Source organism: Ursus maritimus, unplaced genomic scaffold, assembly GCF_017311325.1.
Source record: "Ursus maritimus isolate PB19 unplaced genomic scaffold, ASM1731132v1 scaffold_11, whole genome shotgun sequence".
Classification (NCBI taxonomy): domain Eukaryota; kingdom Metazoa; phylum Chordata; class Mammalia; order Carnivora; family Ursidae; genus Ursus; species Ursus maritimus.
The window spans coordinates 64103625-64121392 of record NW_024423453.1 but is presented as its reverse complement, the minus strand read 5'-3'; the positions used below and the strand labels follow the sequence as shown (position 1 = coordinate 64121392).

General features: G+C 39.1%; 1 protein-coding gene across 1 annotated transcript in view; it reads right to left on the bottom strand.

Moving 5' to 3' along the window:
* KIF13B (kinesin family member 13B) overlaps positions 1–17768 on the bottom strand; it is a 190482-nt gene that overhangs the window by 16511 nt on the left and 156203 nt on the right. Inside the window, exon 37 of the mRNA XM_040626464.1 lies at positions 13440–13573. Within this exon, the coding sequence (XP_040482398.1) occupies positions 13440–13573 (134 nt within the window). The remainder of the gene's footprint in view (positions 1–13439; positions 13574–17768) is intronic.

Here is a 17768-nt window from a genome sequence, read left to right as displayed (position 1 = left end):
TTTACACATCCCCAGTGCAGGCAGTTGCCTCCTATTTCAGGAGCTCAAAACATTTCAGATCATAAGTTCATTAATCCTTACGACACATCTGGCAACTATTAATAAAAATGACTGCAAAGTCTTTTGCAGCTATAAATATTAAGGAGAAGTCCCATGAGGCAAGCGAATATAAGTCTAATTATCTACATCTCACACTACAGACACCGAGGCTCGGAGACATTCACCTAATGGTCACATGCATCCCGGCTGCCCAGTGAGCCGGTGACAGAGACGGAGAAGGACCGACTTCCAAGCAGCAGCTGAACGTGCCATCGTGCTGTCTGCCGAGCATCACTGAGGCTTAGACGATGAGTGGGTTCCAAGCAAGAGAGCTGCTCAGAAGGATTTCAGGGAAAAGATGAGGGTCACATCTCGTATCACAGCCCATCATTTTTTAGCTCTGGTTTTCACATGCCACATGAATGAAGAAAACAGGGCAGATCAGCTCAGAATTCCAACCAGGCATCCGAGTCACTGGGAGACAGACCCCTCTGCCTCAAAGCATAAAGTTTTAAGACCTTGGCAACACGGGAAGACCCTCACCTCTCTGTGGCGCTGCACCCTCTCCTCGCTTGTGATGCTAACCCCACTCTGAACTGACCGCACTGCTCTGCCGGGGCCTTCCTCGAGCTCTTCCTTTTCCCTCGGGAATCAGGTTCTACCTGGGAGCGCCGACTCACGTCTGTCTCAGCTCGAGCTTGATCTACTCTTCCCGAAACTGCCTTCAGCGCGTCAACCCCAGACATACACATATTACAGCACCCGTAACGTCACCCTAGTTAGCTCTCTGAAGGTGGGGATTATGGCTCATTCATCTCCGTATTCCCGTACAGAAAAGAGTAACTTCATATTTGCTGAATGAATCCATACGTAAATGAACAAATTAATTACATAAATCACATGACGAAGGCCAAACTGTACAGTTACAGAGAATTTGGAAAAGAACAGACATTCTGAAATTTGGGCACTAGGGTAGGTAAAGGGGACAAGAAATATTTTAAAGCAAAAAATAATCACTTCGTTTCAAAACACTGAATTTTCTGATGCATTTTTTTTCTTGTCTGAAAGTGAACCTTTCCTAATAATCACCTCGTACCCTGAATTTGATAAATTCTCAAATGTCATCTTCCAGTTGTTCCTAAGCAAGTATGATCCTCTAGATATTTTTTTTTTTTAAGATTTTATTTTTTTAAGTAATCTCTATACCCAACGTGGGGCTCGAACTTACAACCCCGAGATCAAGGGTCACACATTCTAGTGACTGAGCCAGCCAGGCGTCCCCTTTGTAAAAAAATCCTAAACAAGCATAAGAATATGAGATGTACAATTTACCTTTGCTATAAATAACCAGGAGACAGTCTTTGGTTTTTATGCGGCTGAAGTGAGAAAAATACAATAAACAAAACCAAGCAGGGGGAGTGCATATAAACAAAATACTTCCTAATCTTCGAATACGTTCTGATAAAAATAATAAACGATGGACAAAAACAGACACGTACAATTACCTAAAGATCAAGACTGAGCAATAACTTAATCATACAAACATATTTAAAGGTTGTGCTAATCAGAGGCAGGGCGGCCGGACTGCAAGAAGGGGCACTGCCAAGTCACAGGAGGAAAGCGGGAGGGGCACCCAGCGCTGCTCCAGAGACACACACTTTGCTGCCTGCAGGATCTGGTTCCCGCAGGGGGTCCCCGCTCGTGGAGCAGGCTCGGGATTCACACTCTGGCTTTCCAGGGTGATCTGGCAAAGAGTGCGTTAGCCATGATGATGCCAGCACTTCTGTCCACCTGGCAATTATATTTCTTATTTTAAATGAGTAACTCAGCATTCTACCCGACCCATCAGTCGTTACTTCGTGTAAACCAGAGCACCTCGGGGGCTGCGCATCTGGAAGGCGGTAATCCAGCTCACGTGCGTTCACTAAGCCTTGCCACCCAGAGAGGATGACAGGTGGCCACCAGCTGGTCCCTGCCAGACACACTTTTACCCTACCTGCCACATGCCCCTTTCAATCAGTGACATCAAACTATCAATGCAGGCATGGGAAGGTGACTTAATTTTTCTGCCCAATATTACAATGCCTCATGAGGTTTTTATATACCCTTGAATAGGTTCTTTCCGTTTTATCCTCTTCAAATCTACCCTCCAAATTGCAGTCACAAGAGCTTTCTGAAATACAAATTTGACCATGTCACCCTCCTGCTATAAAGCAGTCAATGATTCTCCACTGCCCACTGATAATTTTTCTTAAAAGATTTTATTTATTTACTTGAGAGAGAGAGAGAGGAGTCAAGCAGAGGGAGAGGCAGAAGAAGAGTGCAGTGCGATGGGAAGCAGACTTCCCGCCAACCATGGAGCCCAACATGAGCCAGGTCGCAGGACCCCAAGATTATGACCCAAGTTGCAGGACCCCAAGATTATGACCCAAGCTGAAGTCAGATGTTCAACTGACTGAGCCACCCAGGTACCCCCATAGATAATTTTTTTAGAAAGGAATGGGCAAGAAAAGACAATACAAATAGGTCCTACTCAGTGAATTTCCAGCTCCTCCTTCAAATACTTTGGATTCATTCATTCTACAAATATAATCACTTGCAGTATTTCTAACCAGATCCAGTGAAATCTCTTCATATCACAATTACGCATTCAACTTCGCTTTCTGAATACAAATCACAGTACGCCATTCACTAGGCTCTGTATCATTAGACGAGGTGCTTTATCTAGCTGAGTCTCATTTTTCCTCAATATCGGAGTCTAGTATCACCCCCTAACTCGGTGCTGTCCAACGTGGCAGCCCCCAGCCCCGCGTAGCTACTGAGCACTTGACATGCAGCTAGTGTGACTGAGGAAGTGATCTTCTACTTTTACTTAATTTTAATGAATAATATGTAAATTTAAAAATTAATGTGCCTTTAAGTGTGTTTGGAACACCTTGGGTACAGGGATCTATTTTTTCAACTTTATGACTCCAAATGCAGATCAAGGATTTCCGACAAAAATTTAGCATCCAAATTGAGATGGGCTAGAAATGTAAACCACACCTGATATCAAGAACTTCACAGGGAAAAAAAGAAAGAAATATTTCAGTAATTTTTTTATTGATTACAGACTGAAATGACAACATTATGACTATACTAAGTGAACTGTACTACTAAAATTAATTTGACTTATTTCTTTTTATTTTTCAAATGTGCCTACCAGAAAATTTCAAATGTCGCGTGGGGCTCGCACACTGGTATTGGATAGCGCTGATCTGAGTCAGCACCGCTGCTGAGCTAGTGCGTGTAAATGCCCGGCGCACAGTCAGCACTCCGCACATCTGTAAAATACCATGCTCTTCCTAATCACTGGATTGCCTGGTGTCTCCCAAGATACTTCTAGCTTGGTTTACTTCAGAAGCCCAGTTTTAAACAATCAACAACTATATCTGATGTAAAGTATAAATCAAAAGATTCTCCCTGTGTTTATCAGCCCCAAAGCTATGCAAGGATAGGATATTAATTCCATTTTCTTTCAAATAAAGAACCTTAGATATTATTAATTTACTCCTTCACAAACATGTATCAGGCACCTGCTATATTCCACAGACTGTACCAGGAACTGGGAACACAGTGTGAGCAAAACCACACATAGAGTTCCTATGCTCCTCAGAAACAGGCACTCGGGGTTTAATAACTGATATTCCTATTTAATTATAAAAAACAACTGAAAGGCCCATTTCTTCTATCAACAAGTAAACTATTTTATCAGTGGGTAAAGATGAGTAAGATCATCAAAACAGACTCATTTCACTATATTATTTATATATGTGTTAATTCAACTTATCTGAGATAGTACAAGTAGAAAATTTCAAATACTAGTTTTCTGGAGTTGTAGAAAAGATATAGTTTCTTATTTTTATAGAATATAGTTTACTTTTTAAACTTCCACATGATAATTGTTAACACTTACTTAAATATTTATGTGAAAAAAACAATTTATGGGGTGCCTGGGTGGCTCAGTTGGTTAAGTATCTGCCTTCGGCTCAGGTCATGATCCTGGCGTCCTGGGATGGAGCCCTGCATCGGGCTCCCCACTTGGTGAGGAGTCTGCTTCTCTCTCTCCCTCCGCCCCTCCCCCCCATGCTCAGGCTCTCTCTCGCCCTTGCTTGCTCTTTCTCAAGTAGATTAATAAAATCTTTTTTTAAAAAACTTTTTTTATTTTTATGTTATTTTATTTTTAATATTTTATGTATTTATTTGAGAGAGGAGGGAGGGAGAAGCAGCCTCCCCATGGAGCAGGGAGCCTAACTTGGGGCTCAACCTCAGGACCTCGAGATCATCATCTAAGGCAAAGGCAGACGGTTAACGGACTGAGCCACCCAGGTGCCCCAAAAGACTTTTTTTTTTTTAAAGGAAGTAATTTCACTTCATTCAAAATAATGGTTATTAGTTTTTCAAGTGTCTATGGAGGACAAAGGATGTTTGTCCTTTTAAATTACGTAAAAGAATATTTGTTAATCTTAAAAATTTTAGGGGCACCTGAGCAACTTGATCCTTAGGGTCCTGAGATCAAGCCCCAAGTCAGGCTCCGTGCTGGCATGAAGTCTGCTTGGGATTCTCTCTCTCCCTCTCCCTGCCTGCCCCCCACTTCTGCACTCTCTCTTAAAAAAAAAAATTTTTTTTAAAATAGGGTCTGGGGCAGCTGGGTGGCTAAGTCAGTTGGGCGTCTGCCTTTGGCACAGGTCATGATCCCGGGGTCCTAGGATGGAGCCCTGCACTGGGCTCCCTGCTCAGCGGGTAGCTTGCTTCTCCCTCTCCCTGCCGCTCCCCCTGCTTGTGCTCTCTCTCTCTCTCTCTCTGTCAAATAGATGGATAAAATCTTTAAAAATAAATAAAATAAAATGGGGTCTAAATCTAGACTGTCACCTGTTTGGTATACCAGGTAAGCTAAGAAAGGTTTTTATATTTTCAAATTACTAAAATAAAAGAATACTTTGTGACACGAAAAAATTATATGAAATTCAAATTTTGGGGGTTATAAGCAAAATTTTCTTAAAACATATCCAGACTCATTTATTATAAGTATTGTCTATGGCTAGTTTTGGCAGGCCTGCAAAGCCTAAAATAATACTATATGGCTCTTAACAAAAAAAGTTGGCCAATCTCTGGTCTAGAGACTCATATAAAAGTGTACAATGACAATTTCTGAAAAATGACCGGCAGACTAAGGTCTCTTCAACTGTTGTACTGCCTCAGAAACTCTCATTTTCACTATTTTTCAGATCAACTACCATACCTGATTGCGAAGACAACCTTATCAACTCAGTATCTGTCAATACGGTATGTCTATACATTTCTGGAGCAAAGACAGATGGCAAAACATTATGATTTTGGAAAACTAACAGTATTAAAAGTGTCTAACAATTCATTCCTAAAGCAACTGAATGGAAATCATTTGCCTTGAATTAAAAAAAAAAAAAAAAAAAAAAAAGGCTGTACTCCAGAAAGCCTGTGCAGACTTGCCTTTGTTAACTCAGGAACAAGTGAATGTAGCATAACCTGTCCAAATATATTTATTATGTGTGCTACTTATTAAATTACAGGGAAAAATGCTCATACACATCATTCTTTAAAGAACCCAAACAGCTAAGGAACACTGAAGGCTGGAAGACCAGATGTAAACCCTTTTTTCTTATTTTGGTTAGTTATGGTGACGAACCCTTGGTGATGATGACACAAGGGTAAGCATTTATATGGTTCATTTTATCAAGGGAGTCCAAGCCCAAGCAGCCCTATAACAGCATCTTTGCACACAAGGGAAGAACTAGTAGTTGGTTTGTTTTTTCCCATTTTATATACGAAAGGGTCACTGACACGAAAGATGGAATCACTGAATACACAGGCATCTTTTCAATCAGCATCCGAGACGTGCAGGGTGCTGCTCTCTCCCTCAAGCCTTTGTCCATGCTCCACGGTGGAAGCAGGGTTGAAAATGGAGAAAAATATCCCTGGGGTTGACCAGACAGTCCCAAGCAAAGTGTGGGACACTGAGAAGGGACAGGCCGTACAACAAAGATAGGCCAGAAATGTGACTGTGCTTTTGACGGTGGAAATTAAATCTGAGTATTAACTCTTTAATTCTCCAGATGAACCAGTGACTGTGCTTTTGACGGTGGAAATTAAATCTGAGTATTAACTCTTTAATTCTCCAGATGAACCAAAGACGCCATTTGGAGTCCCAAAGTTTGAAGTACATAAATAGCTTCATCTGAACACAAACTTCTAGATACATGAAAAAAGCTATAATGCCAAATTAATTCAATCTAACTAATTAGAGAGCAGGAAGTTCTTTCAATTATTTTATGTGCTGTCTGAGAAACACACTTGAATATGAGTACAGATTTCATTAATTGCAGTTCATTATTTTCCAGATTAGTTACTAAACTTGCATCAGAAGGTCAAAGACAGCAATTTTGTCAGCTGCCACCTCTTTTAGTGCAATATCTTTGCATTTCTGGAACTCAGAAACTGATTACAAAAAAACCCCCAAATCTCCATAAAAATGAGAAACATAAATCTTTAAGAATATGTTCAAACCAAAACACTTTGTAAAATATAAGAACCTTGTTTTTAAATCTTCAGAATAAACTGCTAACTTCTACCTTACAAGGAAAGATCCATAGAGATCTTTTCAAATATTGAAACAGAATGCCAAAAAATAACAGCAGCTTGATCTGCAAACCTGCTGACTCCAAAGAACAAGTTAATAAACATTAATCTTTTCGTTAGAGTTTCACCATGGTTATTTTTGTATCTCTACATGAGGGAGGGTATCGAACACTCTTGTTTGAAAATGTCAAGGACACACTGATTAAAAGTACTTTTTTGAGAATAATCCTTCCTTCATTACACAACTTCTGCCTCTCTTCCACCTAACCATGAAAACATAGCAATGACTGGTAGGAACAGGACCTATCCCATTCCTCAGTTCTTACCTAGACTATTTTTATATTCTCAAAATCTTATTTTTTTTAAACAGAAGTGAAAGAAATTCCACGGTGTTCTTTTTTTTTTTTTTTTTTTAAGAGAGCACCCGGCTATCTCTAAATCATCCTACTTACTCACAGCTGCTACCGTTCTCTTTGTTAATTTCATCTCTGTCATTCTACGCGCCGTCCACCCCCTGCCGTAGCGAGCCGCCCTTACACCGCCTTGGTGCTGCCATCCCTTGAATGCTTATACGGTCAGCTCTCTTAGTCATTGTTTGGTCAAGCTATAAATAACTCCTCTAATCCTTCCTCATAAATCATTTCTGACGTTATCCCCTGAAATAAATCCAATTGGTCAATGGATTTCCCGTAGTAACATATCCAGAACCAAGTGCAGGAATCTAAGTGTGGTCTAATAACGCCAAGGGTGGCGTTCAGGTGAGCCCGTGGGGGTTTCTTCATTACTGTGACTATTTCAGAGAAGGACTTTAAGCCTCCAAACTAAACTGGGACTGAAATATAAAAAAGGAATAAGTTTTAATATCTCTCGGTGGGAAATGGAGAGAAATAGCTTTACAAATGATAAAAAGATTAAGTTGGGGGCGGAGTAGACAGAAAAGAATGTGCTACCACACATGGTCTCTTTGGTTACCACGTACTGTTTCGGTTGATCCTCAAACCTTCTGGGGTTTTTGTTTTTTTGTGCTGTTACACATTATATGTCTTCAGCAAGGTTACTATCTATTTATTATCTCTAAGTCTTACGTAATATTAGTATCATATTTATTCTTTCCCATACTGTAGAATTGATCCAGATTCCTTTTAGGCATACGCACTGATTTCTATTTTTTCTGCGTTCTTTGATGTTATTCTATAACACACAGTTTTTTAGTCTGGTATTGATTATTTAATGACCATTTATACAGGCCACTGAAAATGAGTGCACTAACAAAGCACTAGCAGCAAATAAAACACAGAATCAAAACAGAGAGCAAGCTTCACAGTACTTGTGTATTTTTTATGCTACTGGTTAAGTCAGACGATTAGATACCTCACACTGAGCTATGGCAAAGCCGGGCAGTGAACAGGGTGGTCTAGAAATGCTGGTCAGCATGTATGTTTTAGGCTTACAAGACTGGTGACACAAAGAAAGGCCACGGACGGGGTGTCCCTTTATTTCCATAATGTAGCTAACGAAGTCTCCCACGAGCTCTTTGGTAGGAAGAGGAAGAAATGTGGCTGGAGGTGGTGGTTGCTGCGCGCGCAGAGCTGAAACGCTGATCTGCCACCCCGGGACCTGAGCAGTGCTCTTGAGCTGCCTACAACAGGCTCCCCTCTAAGGCCCTCTCATGTGCACTATTTTGTTGGACTCAAGTGCAGACAGACTATGCCCTTAAAAAGTCTGCAGATAGGGGCGCCTGGGTGGCTCAGTCGTTAAGCATCTGCCTTTGGCTCAGGGCCTGATCCCAGGGTTCTGGGATCGAGCCCTGCATCAGGCTCCTCTGCTGGTAGCCTGCTTCTTCCTTTCCCACTCCCCCTGCTTGTGTTCCCTCCTTCGCTGGCTGTCTCTCTCTCTCTCTGTCAAACAAATAAAATCTTAAAAAAAAAAAAGTTTGCAGATAATAGCTAAAGCACATGTATTTTTAAAAATAATTCCTCAAGAAATATCTTGACATTCTAGGAGCATTAAAAGAAAACAAAGATGAAAAATTTTAGAAATCAATCTAAAGTTTCCTATTTCAGTATTTTTATAGACAACGTAATAATAAAAGAGAAGAACTGCATTGCCAAAAGTGCAAACAAATAAACAAGCAAACAAAAAAGGGAATGCTAACTGACCAGAGGCACAACGAGCTAACACTGGCCTTTAAAAAAAAGTATAATCGTATGCTACTTCGGTAGAAGTCCGTTATACGAAGATGATGAAAATACTTGGGGGCTCCCCACTTGAAGCAAGACCTGGACAACTAAAGAATAATGAAGCACTTATTCTCTGAGATACAGTGGGCTAATCTATAGTGTTAAGTCTGGAGAAAAACCTCCTCTTCCCCTCCCTCTAACTCCTGGGTAATAGCAGAGGAAACTCTGAGGCAAACACTGGTTGGAAATAAACTGATATTTTTCCTGGAGGACTGGCAGGTTCCACAGGAGGTGTAGGGCAGATCCAAAAAAAGTAAGACCCTCAACTTTAGGTATCAAATCTGATTTCCAAGTGAATGGGATGGCATTATAGTAAAGACTATTATTTTAAAAAATTGGGGGTACTAAAAAAAAAATTAACAAATACAGCATTGTTCTTATTGCTATTATTCTGAAATCTCATTGGCATTACAGTGCTCCATTTCCAAGGATGAAACACCATTCAGATGGCAACAACTTCGTACTTAAAGTGGCCCTAGTAAGGGAACCTCTATTTGACAATGTCATTTAAAATTATCATTTATTGCTCTTAGACTAAGCTTTACCAGAGATTGTCAATAAAAATGAGATGAACATAAGCATCTCTGATCAACTAAATCCTAATGATAAGCTTAAGTTTTCCCCTCATTTGGAATAGTTCTTTAGTGAAACTTGCATCAATCCAGGAAAGAAAGTTCATAATTATGTCTTGATATCGCAAGCCCCTACTCAGATCGGATTCTCTCACCTGTAAACTGTAAACCTAGTTCTTTATACCACCGGATGACACTGATACAGACAAACTACCTAATATTATAATCCGACTATATGTCAATGGTCAACCAATATACATTTCGTATCAACGATGCCCCTGCCTCCAAGGATTATATTCTAGAGAAGAGGTAATCAAGAAACATATAAACATAACAACATTCAATTAAAAAAGTTAAATATGGGAATAGTGTACTGATGCGGTGGAAGCTGTTGTTCAGTGTAATTGGTTGAGGCCACTCTAAATGCAAACTTACTTCCTTAGACTGGCCTATTTTGGCCATTCTAAACAGCAGACCACTCTACTAGAGACCTAGTAGCCATGCAAAGACTTTTGGAANAGAGTGTCCAAGTAGAAGGAAAGGCAAATGCAAAAATTTCTGAGACCAAAATGAACTTCATGTGTTCATGAGATAAGGAAGAAAGAGGGATGCCCAGGTGGCTCAGTCAGTGGAGCATTTGCCTTTGGCTAAGGTCGTGATCCCAAGGTCCTGGGTTCGAGTCCCACATTGGGCTCCCTGCTCAGCAGGGAGCCTGCTTCTCCCTCTCCCTCTGCCCCTCCCTGTCCCCTGCTTGTGTGCTCATGTGCTCTCTCGCTCTCTCAAATAAAGAAAGAAAGAAGGAAGAAGGAAAAGAAAAAAAGGTCAACATGGCTTAGCATGGTGAGCAAAGAGGATATAAAAGGCACAAAGATTAAAGGTCAGGGGACCAGCTCATATAGGACACTATAAGGCACAGTAAGGAATTTAGATTTTATTCAGTAAGAGCAGTGAAAGATTTCAAGCCACGACATAAAGCAAGATTTTGGAAGGTCACTTTGGCTACTTTGTGAATAAAAGACTTTATGAGGCAAAAAGTGTCAGACAGACCTGTATGTAGGCTGCTGCAGTCATCTGGGCAAGAGACCAGGGTGGCACAAATGACTGATGAGAAATGGAGATGACCGGGAGTCACCGGATTGGAAGTGGTACCTATGAAATCTTACTGGTGGACTCTCTGAAGTAAGAGCAACTGGGTGGATATTTGTGCTACACATTGAGATGGGCATGTATTTTTTTTTAAGATTTTATTTATTTATTTGAGAGAGAGAGAGTGAGCAACTGAGACAGCAGAAGCAGGGGGAGGGGCAGAGAGAGAGGCAGAAGCAGATTCCCCACTGAGCAAGGAGCCCGATGTGGGACCAGATCCCAGGACTCTGAGATCATGATCTAAGCTGAAGGCAGACGCCTAACTGACTGAGCCACCCAGGCACCCAAGGGGCATGTATTTTTAAGTATTTTGTGTGTTGGGGGTACATAGACTTATGACCTGAAACCAACAGTAATATTCTGGACTGATAAAATGTGAATGCCTAATTGATTTACAAGTAGAAAAGCTTAATGGGCATATAGTTCCATGAGGCCAGAGCTCAGGGTCAAAGTTTGGACTGGAGATAGAAATATGAACATTGTCAATGCAGAAATAGTTGAAGCTATGGAACTGAATGAAATGACCCATGGAGAGAGGGCCCAGGATGGAGCACTGGGGCACCTGAATGTTAGCAGCCTGATGGAACAAACGGTCCCAGGAAAGGCAACTGAGAAAGACTGAGCGGTCAGTAGGAGAGAAACCAGGCAAATGTTGCCACGCTGAAGCCTAGAGATGAACGTGTTTCACCTGTGATGTCAAGTCAGAGGAGGACACTGGAATGGTGCAGGCAAGATGCAGCTCCCTGGTGACCTTCAGAGAAGGCCCTTCAGTGGAGTGGGGGTTTCACAAACCGGACCATTTAGCTCCACCACTGGGTGTCTTCATTAAGACCAGTTTTGTATTTATATTTTCATTTATTTATGAAATATGAAATATCTGGGGCCCTTTTCTCCAATATCTTTGCTCATATATGCTCAAAAAAAGTAAACTGAATGGGCAAATATTGCACAAGAGATCTTCAAAATACCTCAAGATCGCCTTTCTTTTTTTTTTTTTTAAAGATTTTATTTATTTATTTGACAGAGATAGAGACAGCCAGAGAGAGAGGGAACACAAGCAGGGGGAGTGGGAGAGGAAGAAGCAGGCTCATAGCGGAGGAGCGTGATGTGGGGCTCGATCCCATAATGCTGGGATCACGCCCTGAGCCGAAGGCAGACGCTTAACCGCTGTGCCACCCAGGCGCCCCAAGATCGCCTTTCTTAAACTGGACATTACAAAATGCAGTTATCTGACATCACTACATTTCTTTCTAACATGATTGCTCCTCTTATATCCACAAGAACCAATCATTTACTGGCAAAACAGTAAAACTGATTTATTGTAGCAGGTGATCTGACTTGCCATATCAAAAACTCAAAGTAGTTTCTAAAAACTAACTCTAACTATAGTAATCTGTTCAATAACTTCTAATGCCATGCCAATTTCCTTTAACTTCTAGAACTCTGTCTTCACCAAACAGCGACTGAAAAAGGGTGGTTACCCAACTTTAAGTTTTGATAAAATCACTTTGGGTGCTTATAAATACAGGTTATAAAGGCACCCCCAGATGGGGTCTGGGTTATGAGGTCAGGCTGTTATTGCTGTTTTTAAAGTTACCTTCCTAAAAAGCTACCATGGAAATTCTGACAGAGAGTCCCTGCATCATACATTACAATGCAATAATGTATAAGTTTAGGACAGAATAACATACGCACGGCAAATCCTTGGAAAAATCATTTTTGCCTAACCCCCAACAAGCTATTACACTTGCTATTCCTTCTAGCTCTCGCGGTCATAGATTCTTCGGTAACTGTCAAGCACCCCTTATGAGCTTAGTTAAAATTAGTTCAAACATCCAAAATCATGATGTTTATTTTTTTCATACAATACGTGTACATGTCTGCTTAAGTACATGTTTACAGAATGCTAGATTTAAAATATTATATATCTGTACAGCAGCCTTACAAAACTACCACCACCACCCTTGAATATACATTCATAAGCTCAGAAAAGTCTTCTAAATAGTTAAGGTCTCAGACAAGGACTCACCTGCATTTCTGCAACTTGAATGTTTTAAGTGAATGTGGATAAGCTGATGTCAAAAGACCTATTTCAACAACTGAACTTGCACTGTATGTGTTTTTTAAGGAGTATAAATAAATCCTCATTTATCATTTTCTGCTGAATTCACACCTATATAAGGCTGGAAATTACATTTCCAACAGGCTTCCCATTCACCATTGCATAAGAGCAGTTTCCTGATTATGTGGAAAACCCTTTAAGATTTTCTCTAAAACTTATTTGAAGGCTGGGTAGAGAGTTTCAAGAAAAGGGGGAAATAAGACAAGTGATTGCTTTTAATATTTTAAATGAAGGAATAGGTAAACCACAGCAGAGGAAAAGAGGTGGAGAGGGAAGGACAGAGATAATATAAAATTGTTTGAAATAAGAAATGAAATCAAGAATTAAAAATAGAATTACATTTTCTGTTTGGCAATACACAAACAACACTAAGTGCTCTTCATAAATTTTACTATTGTTGCTCTAAGTAATATTACCATAAATCACATTAGCAGTGTATTTGGCATTTTTTTAAAAGCAAAAAGGGCTGCGACTGTCAATAAGTTTCAACAGCTCTGTTACCTCTGAAGAGAGCAGAGGAGAAATGATCACAAGCTTTTACTAGTCCTAAAAGCCCAGTTCTAAGGCCCCCATCCCTGTCCCTCTCCCTCCAGCATCAGTGCAACACAGAGCATCATTCCACCAGGAATTAGAAAATGCTCACTGTTGCTTTCCTGATGCTTTTACCTGATGCGCAAGGGGAGAAGGCTGTTTGCCCCTTTTCTCATCGCGGACAGGGAAGAGAGACTTCAAGAGCTTTGGCATCTGTGGCACAAAGGATTTTACTGGATTCAAGTAGGAGGCCGCTAGGCTACCAAGTCCTGTCAACAATATTGAAAGGAAAAGAGATCAAATGTAAACAACAATGTAGACATTTTCTCTCCTATAAATTTGCCAAATTTATTCATTCATTAGTGAATCTAGTAATATACATTCTTAAAAAGTGTCCTTAAAAATATTAGAAAAACATAGTATCATAGCTACTCTCAAACATAATGTTATTTCCTTTTTCCAATTAAATAACAGCAATTAGGGTATTTCTAAAACATTCTAATATCCAATGTCCTATTAGTATCCAAAGGGTAATCCAACCTTGTCGCTAACTGGTTCACATACTAACTTCTGCCCTAGAATAAGATGGGGTTTTTCATTTTTAAATCACACAGCTAATGACACACATGTATAGCTCTCTAACTAGACTTCAAACTCTTTGACGTCAGGGACTGTGTCTTCTACAGCTTTAGTTTTTCATATCTACTTACTGACTAAAGATGATGAATGGACCTTTTAGAAAGCAGGTGGTGTTTGGGTTGTTTTCACAAGAAAGGAATTGATGCTCTGAACCAACCTGCTCTTAATTACCAAAGGCTGGGATGAGACATGCAGTCAATGCCTAGGATATAAGATTTCTTTCTTCTTAGCAAATAAAACTAAATTTCTAGGAAAATGTAATCTAACTCATAAATGATAAAACACTGCATCCACATAACACTTTAAAAAGAACAAGCAAGTCAACCTGAGGAATTTGTGTGTGATACGATCTGAACAGAAACATACAACCACCCGCATACCTCTACCCCACATTGACCCCTAAAATGACTCCAAGTTCATTGGTAACACAGTTGGTACATGGACCCATACCATTCCAAGATTTGCACATTTTACATAAAGTAGTATAATATTAACTCTAAGTAGACTGTGAAAAGGTAAGGGTATTTTATAATCATGAGAGCAATCACTAAAAATATAAAATAGCTATAAATGCCAAGAGGTATGTTAAAACTGAGTTAAAAAAAGTCAATTAAATTATAAGAAGGCAAAAACAGGAAAGATAAAAACAAAACAAAGAAAACAAACAGAAAATAAGTTTGAGATGAATAAAAGCCAGAAGAATATAATTATCTAAATGCAAAAAAAAGGGACAATCTAGAGCTCTACAGACAATAAATTAACATTCTACAATTAAATAAAGATCTAGCCAACAATGTATCAAAGGCTGCATATATCACAAAGAGAGACAATCAGACATGATGTGTCTCCTGAGGTAAATCCACAACACTACCCTTTCATTTAGTCTAACTCCCCCCTCCTCAAACTAGCCTGAATCTGTTCAACACCATAGAGCTAAACACCAGTTCACAGGAAATACGGTAGACGAAGAACCATCTTTTAAAACCCTCATGCGGATGTAACCAGCAAAAGTAAGAACATACAGAGTCTACTGTGCGAAGACAGTCTCTTCAACACACACAATGCATGGGGGGAAAAGAGAGGAACATATACATTAAACTTTAACTCAAGACACAGATCAACTCATCCCAATATATGAACTTTACACTTGGATTTTCATTCAAAATAACTAAAAAATATTTTTGCTCCAACTGGAGAACACTGACTAGATGTTTGATGATATCTAGGACTTACTTTTAAATTTTCTTAAGAGTGAAATGTTGTTGGGGTATTGCTTTAGAGATACATGTACAAACATCTGGGATTTGCTTCAAATTAATTGTGAGAGGGTGCAGAGAAGTGGCAGGAGTAGAGATATATCAGACTGGTGATGAACTGATCATTCTGAAGAGAGGGGGTACTTAAGGGCACATGTTACTCGTTCTACTCTTATATGTTTACCATAAATGCCATAGTAAAAGGATTCTTCAAACTGAGAGCAAAATAAAAACTTAAAATATAAAAGAAAGAGTCTGTCACTGACAAACAACTGCTAAATGCACTGATGATAGATATAATTCACAAAAAAGAAACTAAACTCAGAACAAAGTGTGACGGAAGAAGCAATGATGAGCAAAGCAAAGTGGGAAATATGTAAGTCAGGTAAGCATTAATTACAAATTTTTAAATTATTATTATTATTATTACTGTTATTATTATTTTAAGTAGGCTCCATGCCCAGTGTGGAGCTCAACACGGGACCTGAACTCACAACCCTGAGATCAAGCCCTGAGCTAAGATCAAGAGTCAGATGCTTAACTGATCTTAACTAAAAAAAACTGTTGTTTTTTTTAAAACAACAAATTTGGGGCACCTGGGTGGCTTAGTTGGTTAAGCCTCCAACTCATGATCTTGGCTCAAGTCATGATCTCAGGGTTGTGAGATGGAGCCCCATGTTGGGCTCCACGCCCAGCTTAAGACTCTCTCCCCCTCTGCCCCTTCCCCCCCACTGGCATGCACACGTGTGCTCTCTCTCTCAAAACAAAAACAAAAACAAAAACCTCACAGAACTTTAAAATAAGGTGGTATTCTATGACCCAGTAATTTCACTCCTAGGTATTAACTCAAGAGAAATCTTCACAAAATGACTTGTACAAGAACAAACTTTATTCACAGTAGACAAAAACTAGAAACAAACCAAATGTCCACAAACAAAAGAACTAATTAAAAATTATGATAAATTCAACTGTAAAACTGAAGTTTTTCTCAACAATAAAAAATAAATTACTGAAGGATGCAGTGGTATGGAGATGTAAACAGAAATGATGAATAAAAGAAGCCAAACAAAAAAGAGTATATACTGTATGATTCCATATGTATGAAATTGTAGAGCAGACAAAACTAATCTGAAAGGATAGAAATCAGAACATTGGCTGATTGCAGAGAGTTACTGGAGTCATATAAATCTTGTATATCTTGACTGGGGTATAAGTTACACAGGTAAGTACAATGGTCGAAACTCACTGAATATGACCCATAGTCAAGAAAAAAAGCAGTCAAGAGAAACAGACCATAAGATGGCCCAGATGCTGGATTTAGAAGGTAAAGACTTTAAAGCAGCTTTTATACACAGGACCAAGGAAGTAAAGAAGAATCTGATCTTAACAAATGTACAGGTAGAGAATATCAGCAGAGAAATTAAAACTTTAAAAAAAGAAACAAGTAGAAATTCTAGAACTGAAAACAATAATAACTGAAATAAAATATTCTCTGGATGTGCTGAACAGAAGGTTGGAAATGGCAGGAGAAATTTATGCAACCAGAAGAAACAATAAGATAAAATGACGGAAAATGAAAATTAAAAAAATTAGAGCTTCTGTGACCTGTAGGATAATATTAAGCAATCTAACGTGTGTGATTTGATTCTCAGAAGAGGAGAAAGAGAGAAATGGTCAGGGGGAATAATTTAATGAAATAATAGCTGAACATTTCCTAAATTTGTTGAAACCTTCAATTTACAGATCCAAGAACACTGATGAAATGGAAGCAAGATAAGGTCAAAGAAAACTATACGTAAGTATATATCATAGTCCAACAAAAATAGAGAAAACTATGAAAGCAAACAAACCAACAGAGTAAACAGAGACATATTACAGGTAGGGAAAAGAGACACAAATGATTACTGATTCTCAGCAGAAAAGAATCTAAAAGATAACGTAAGATCTTTGAAGTGCTGCTAGTGGAAAAATCCTTCCAAAAAAAGTGAAATAAAGATAATCCCCAAAGGGGAGGGCATTCTTTTCCAGGACAACTGCACATAAGAAATACTACAGGATATTCTTTAGGCTAAAGAGAAATGATATCAGATAAATATAAGACTTTAGGAAGGACTGGCTAGTGCCAGAAATAATAAATATGAAGAAAAATATAAAAGATTATCTATAGTCTCTTAATTTCCTTAAAAGACAGCGGCTGTTTTAAAGCAAAGAGAGTAACATTGTAAAATGGGTTCATAACGTCTGTAACAGACAGAAAAACAATAATACTAAATAAGGGGGGTTTGGGAACAGGCAAATGGAATTATGCCCTTACAACGTTCTAATATTTGTGCAGTGGGAAGTACACTATAAGAATCCATACTACAGTCCTTGAGCAAAGACTTTAATAAACAGATAGAGAAATACCAAAAAGTCAGAAATGGAAATAAAATTAAATACTAAAAAATATTTTTCAATTAACCCAAAAGAAAGCAAAAAAGAAGTTACATTGGGGGAAAAGAATAGAAAGGCCAAAGAGAAACCAACAGCGTGAGGCAGACATAACAATAATAATATTAGATGTAAAAGA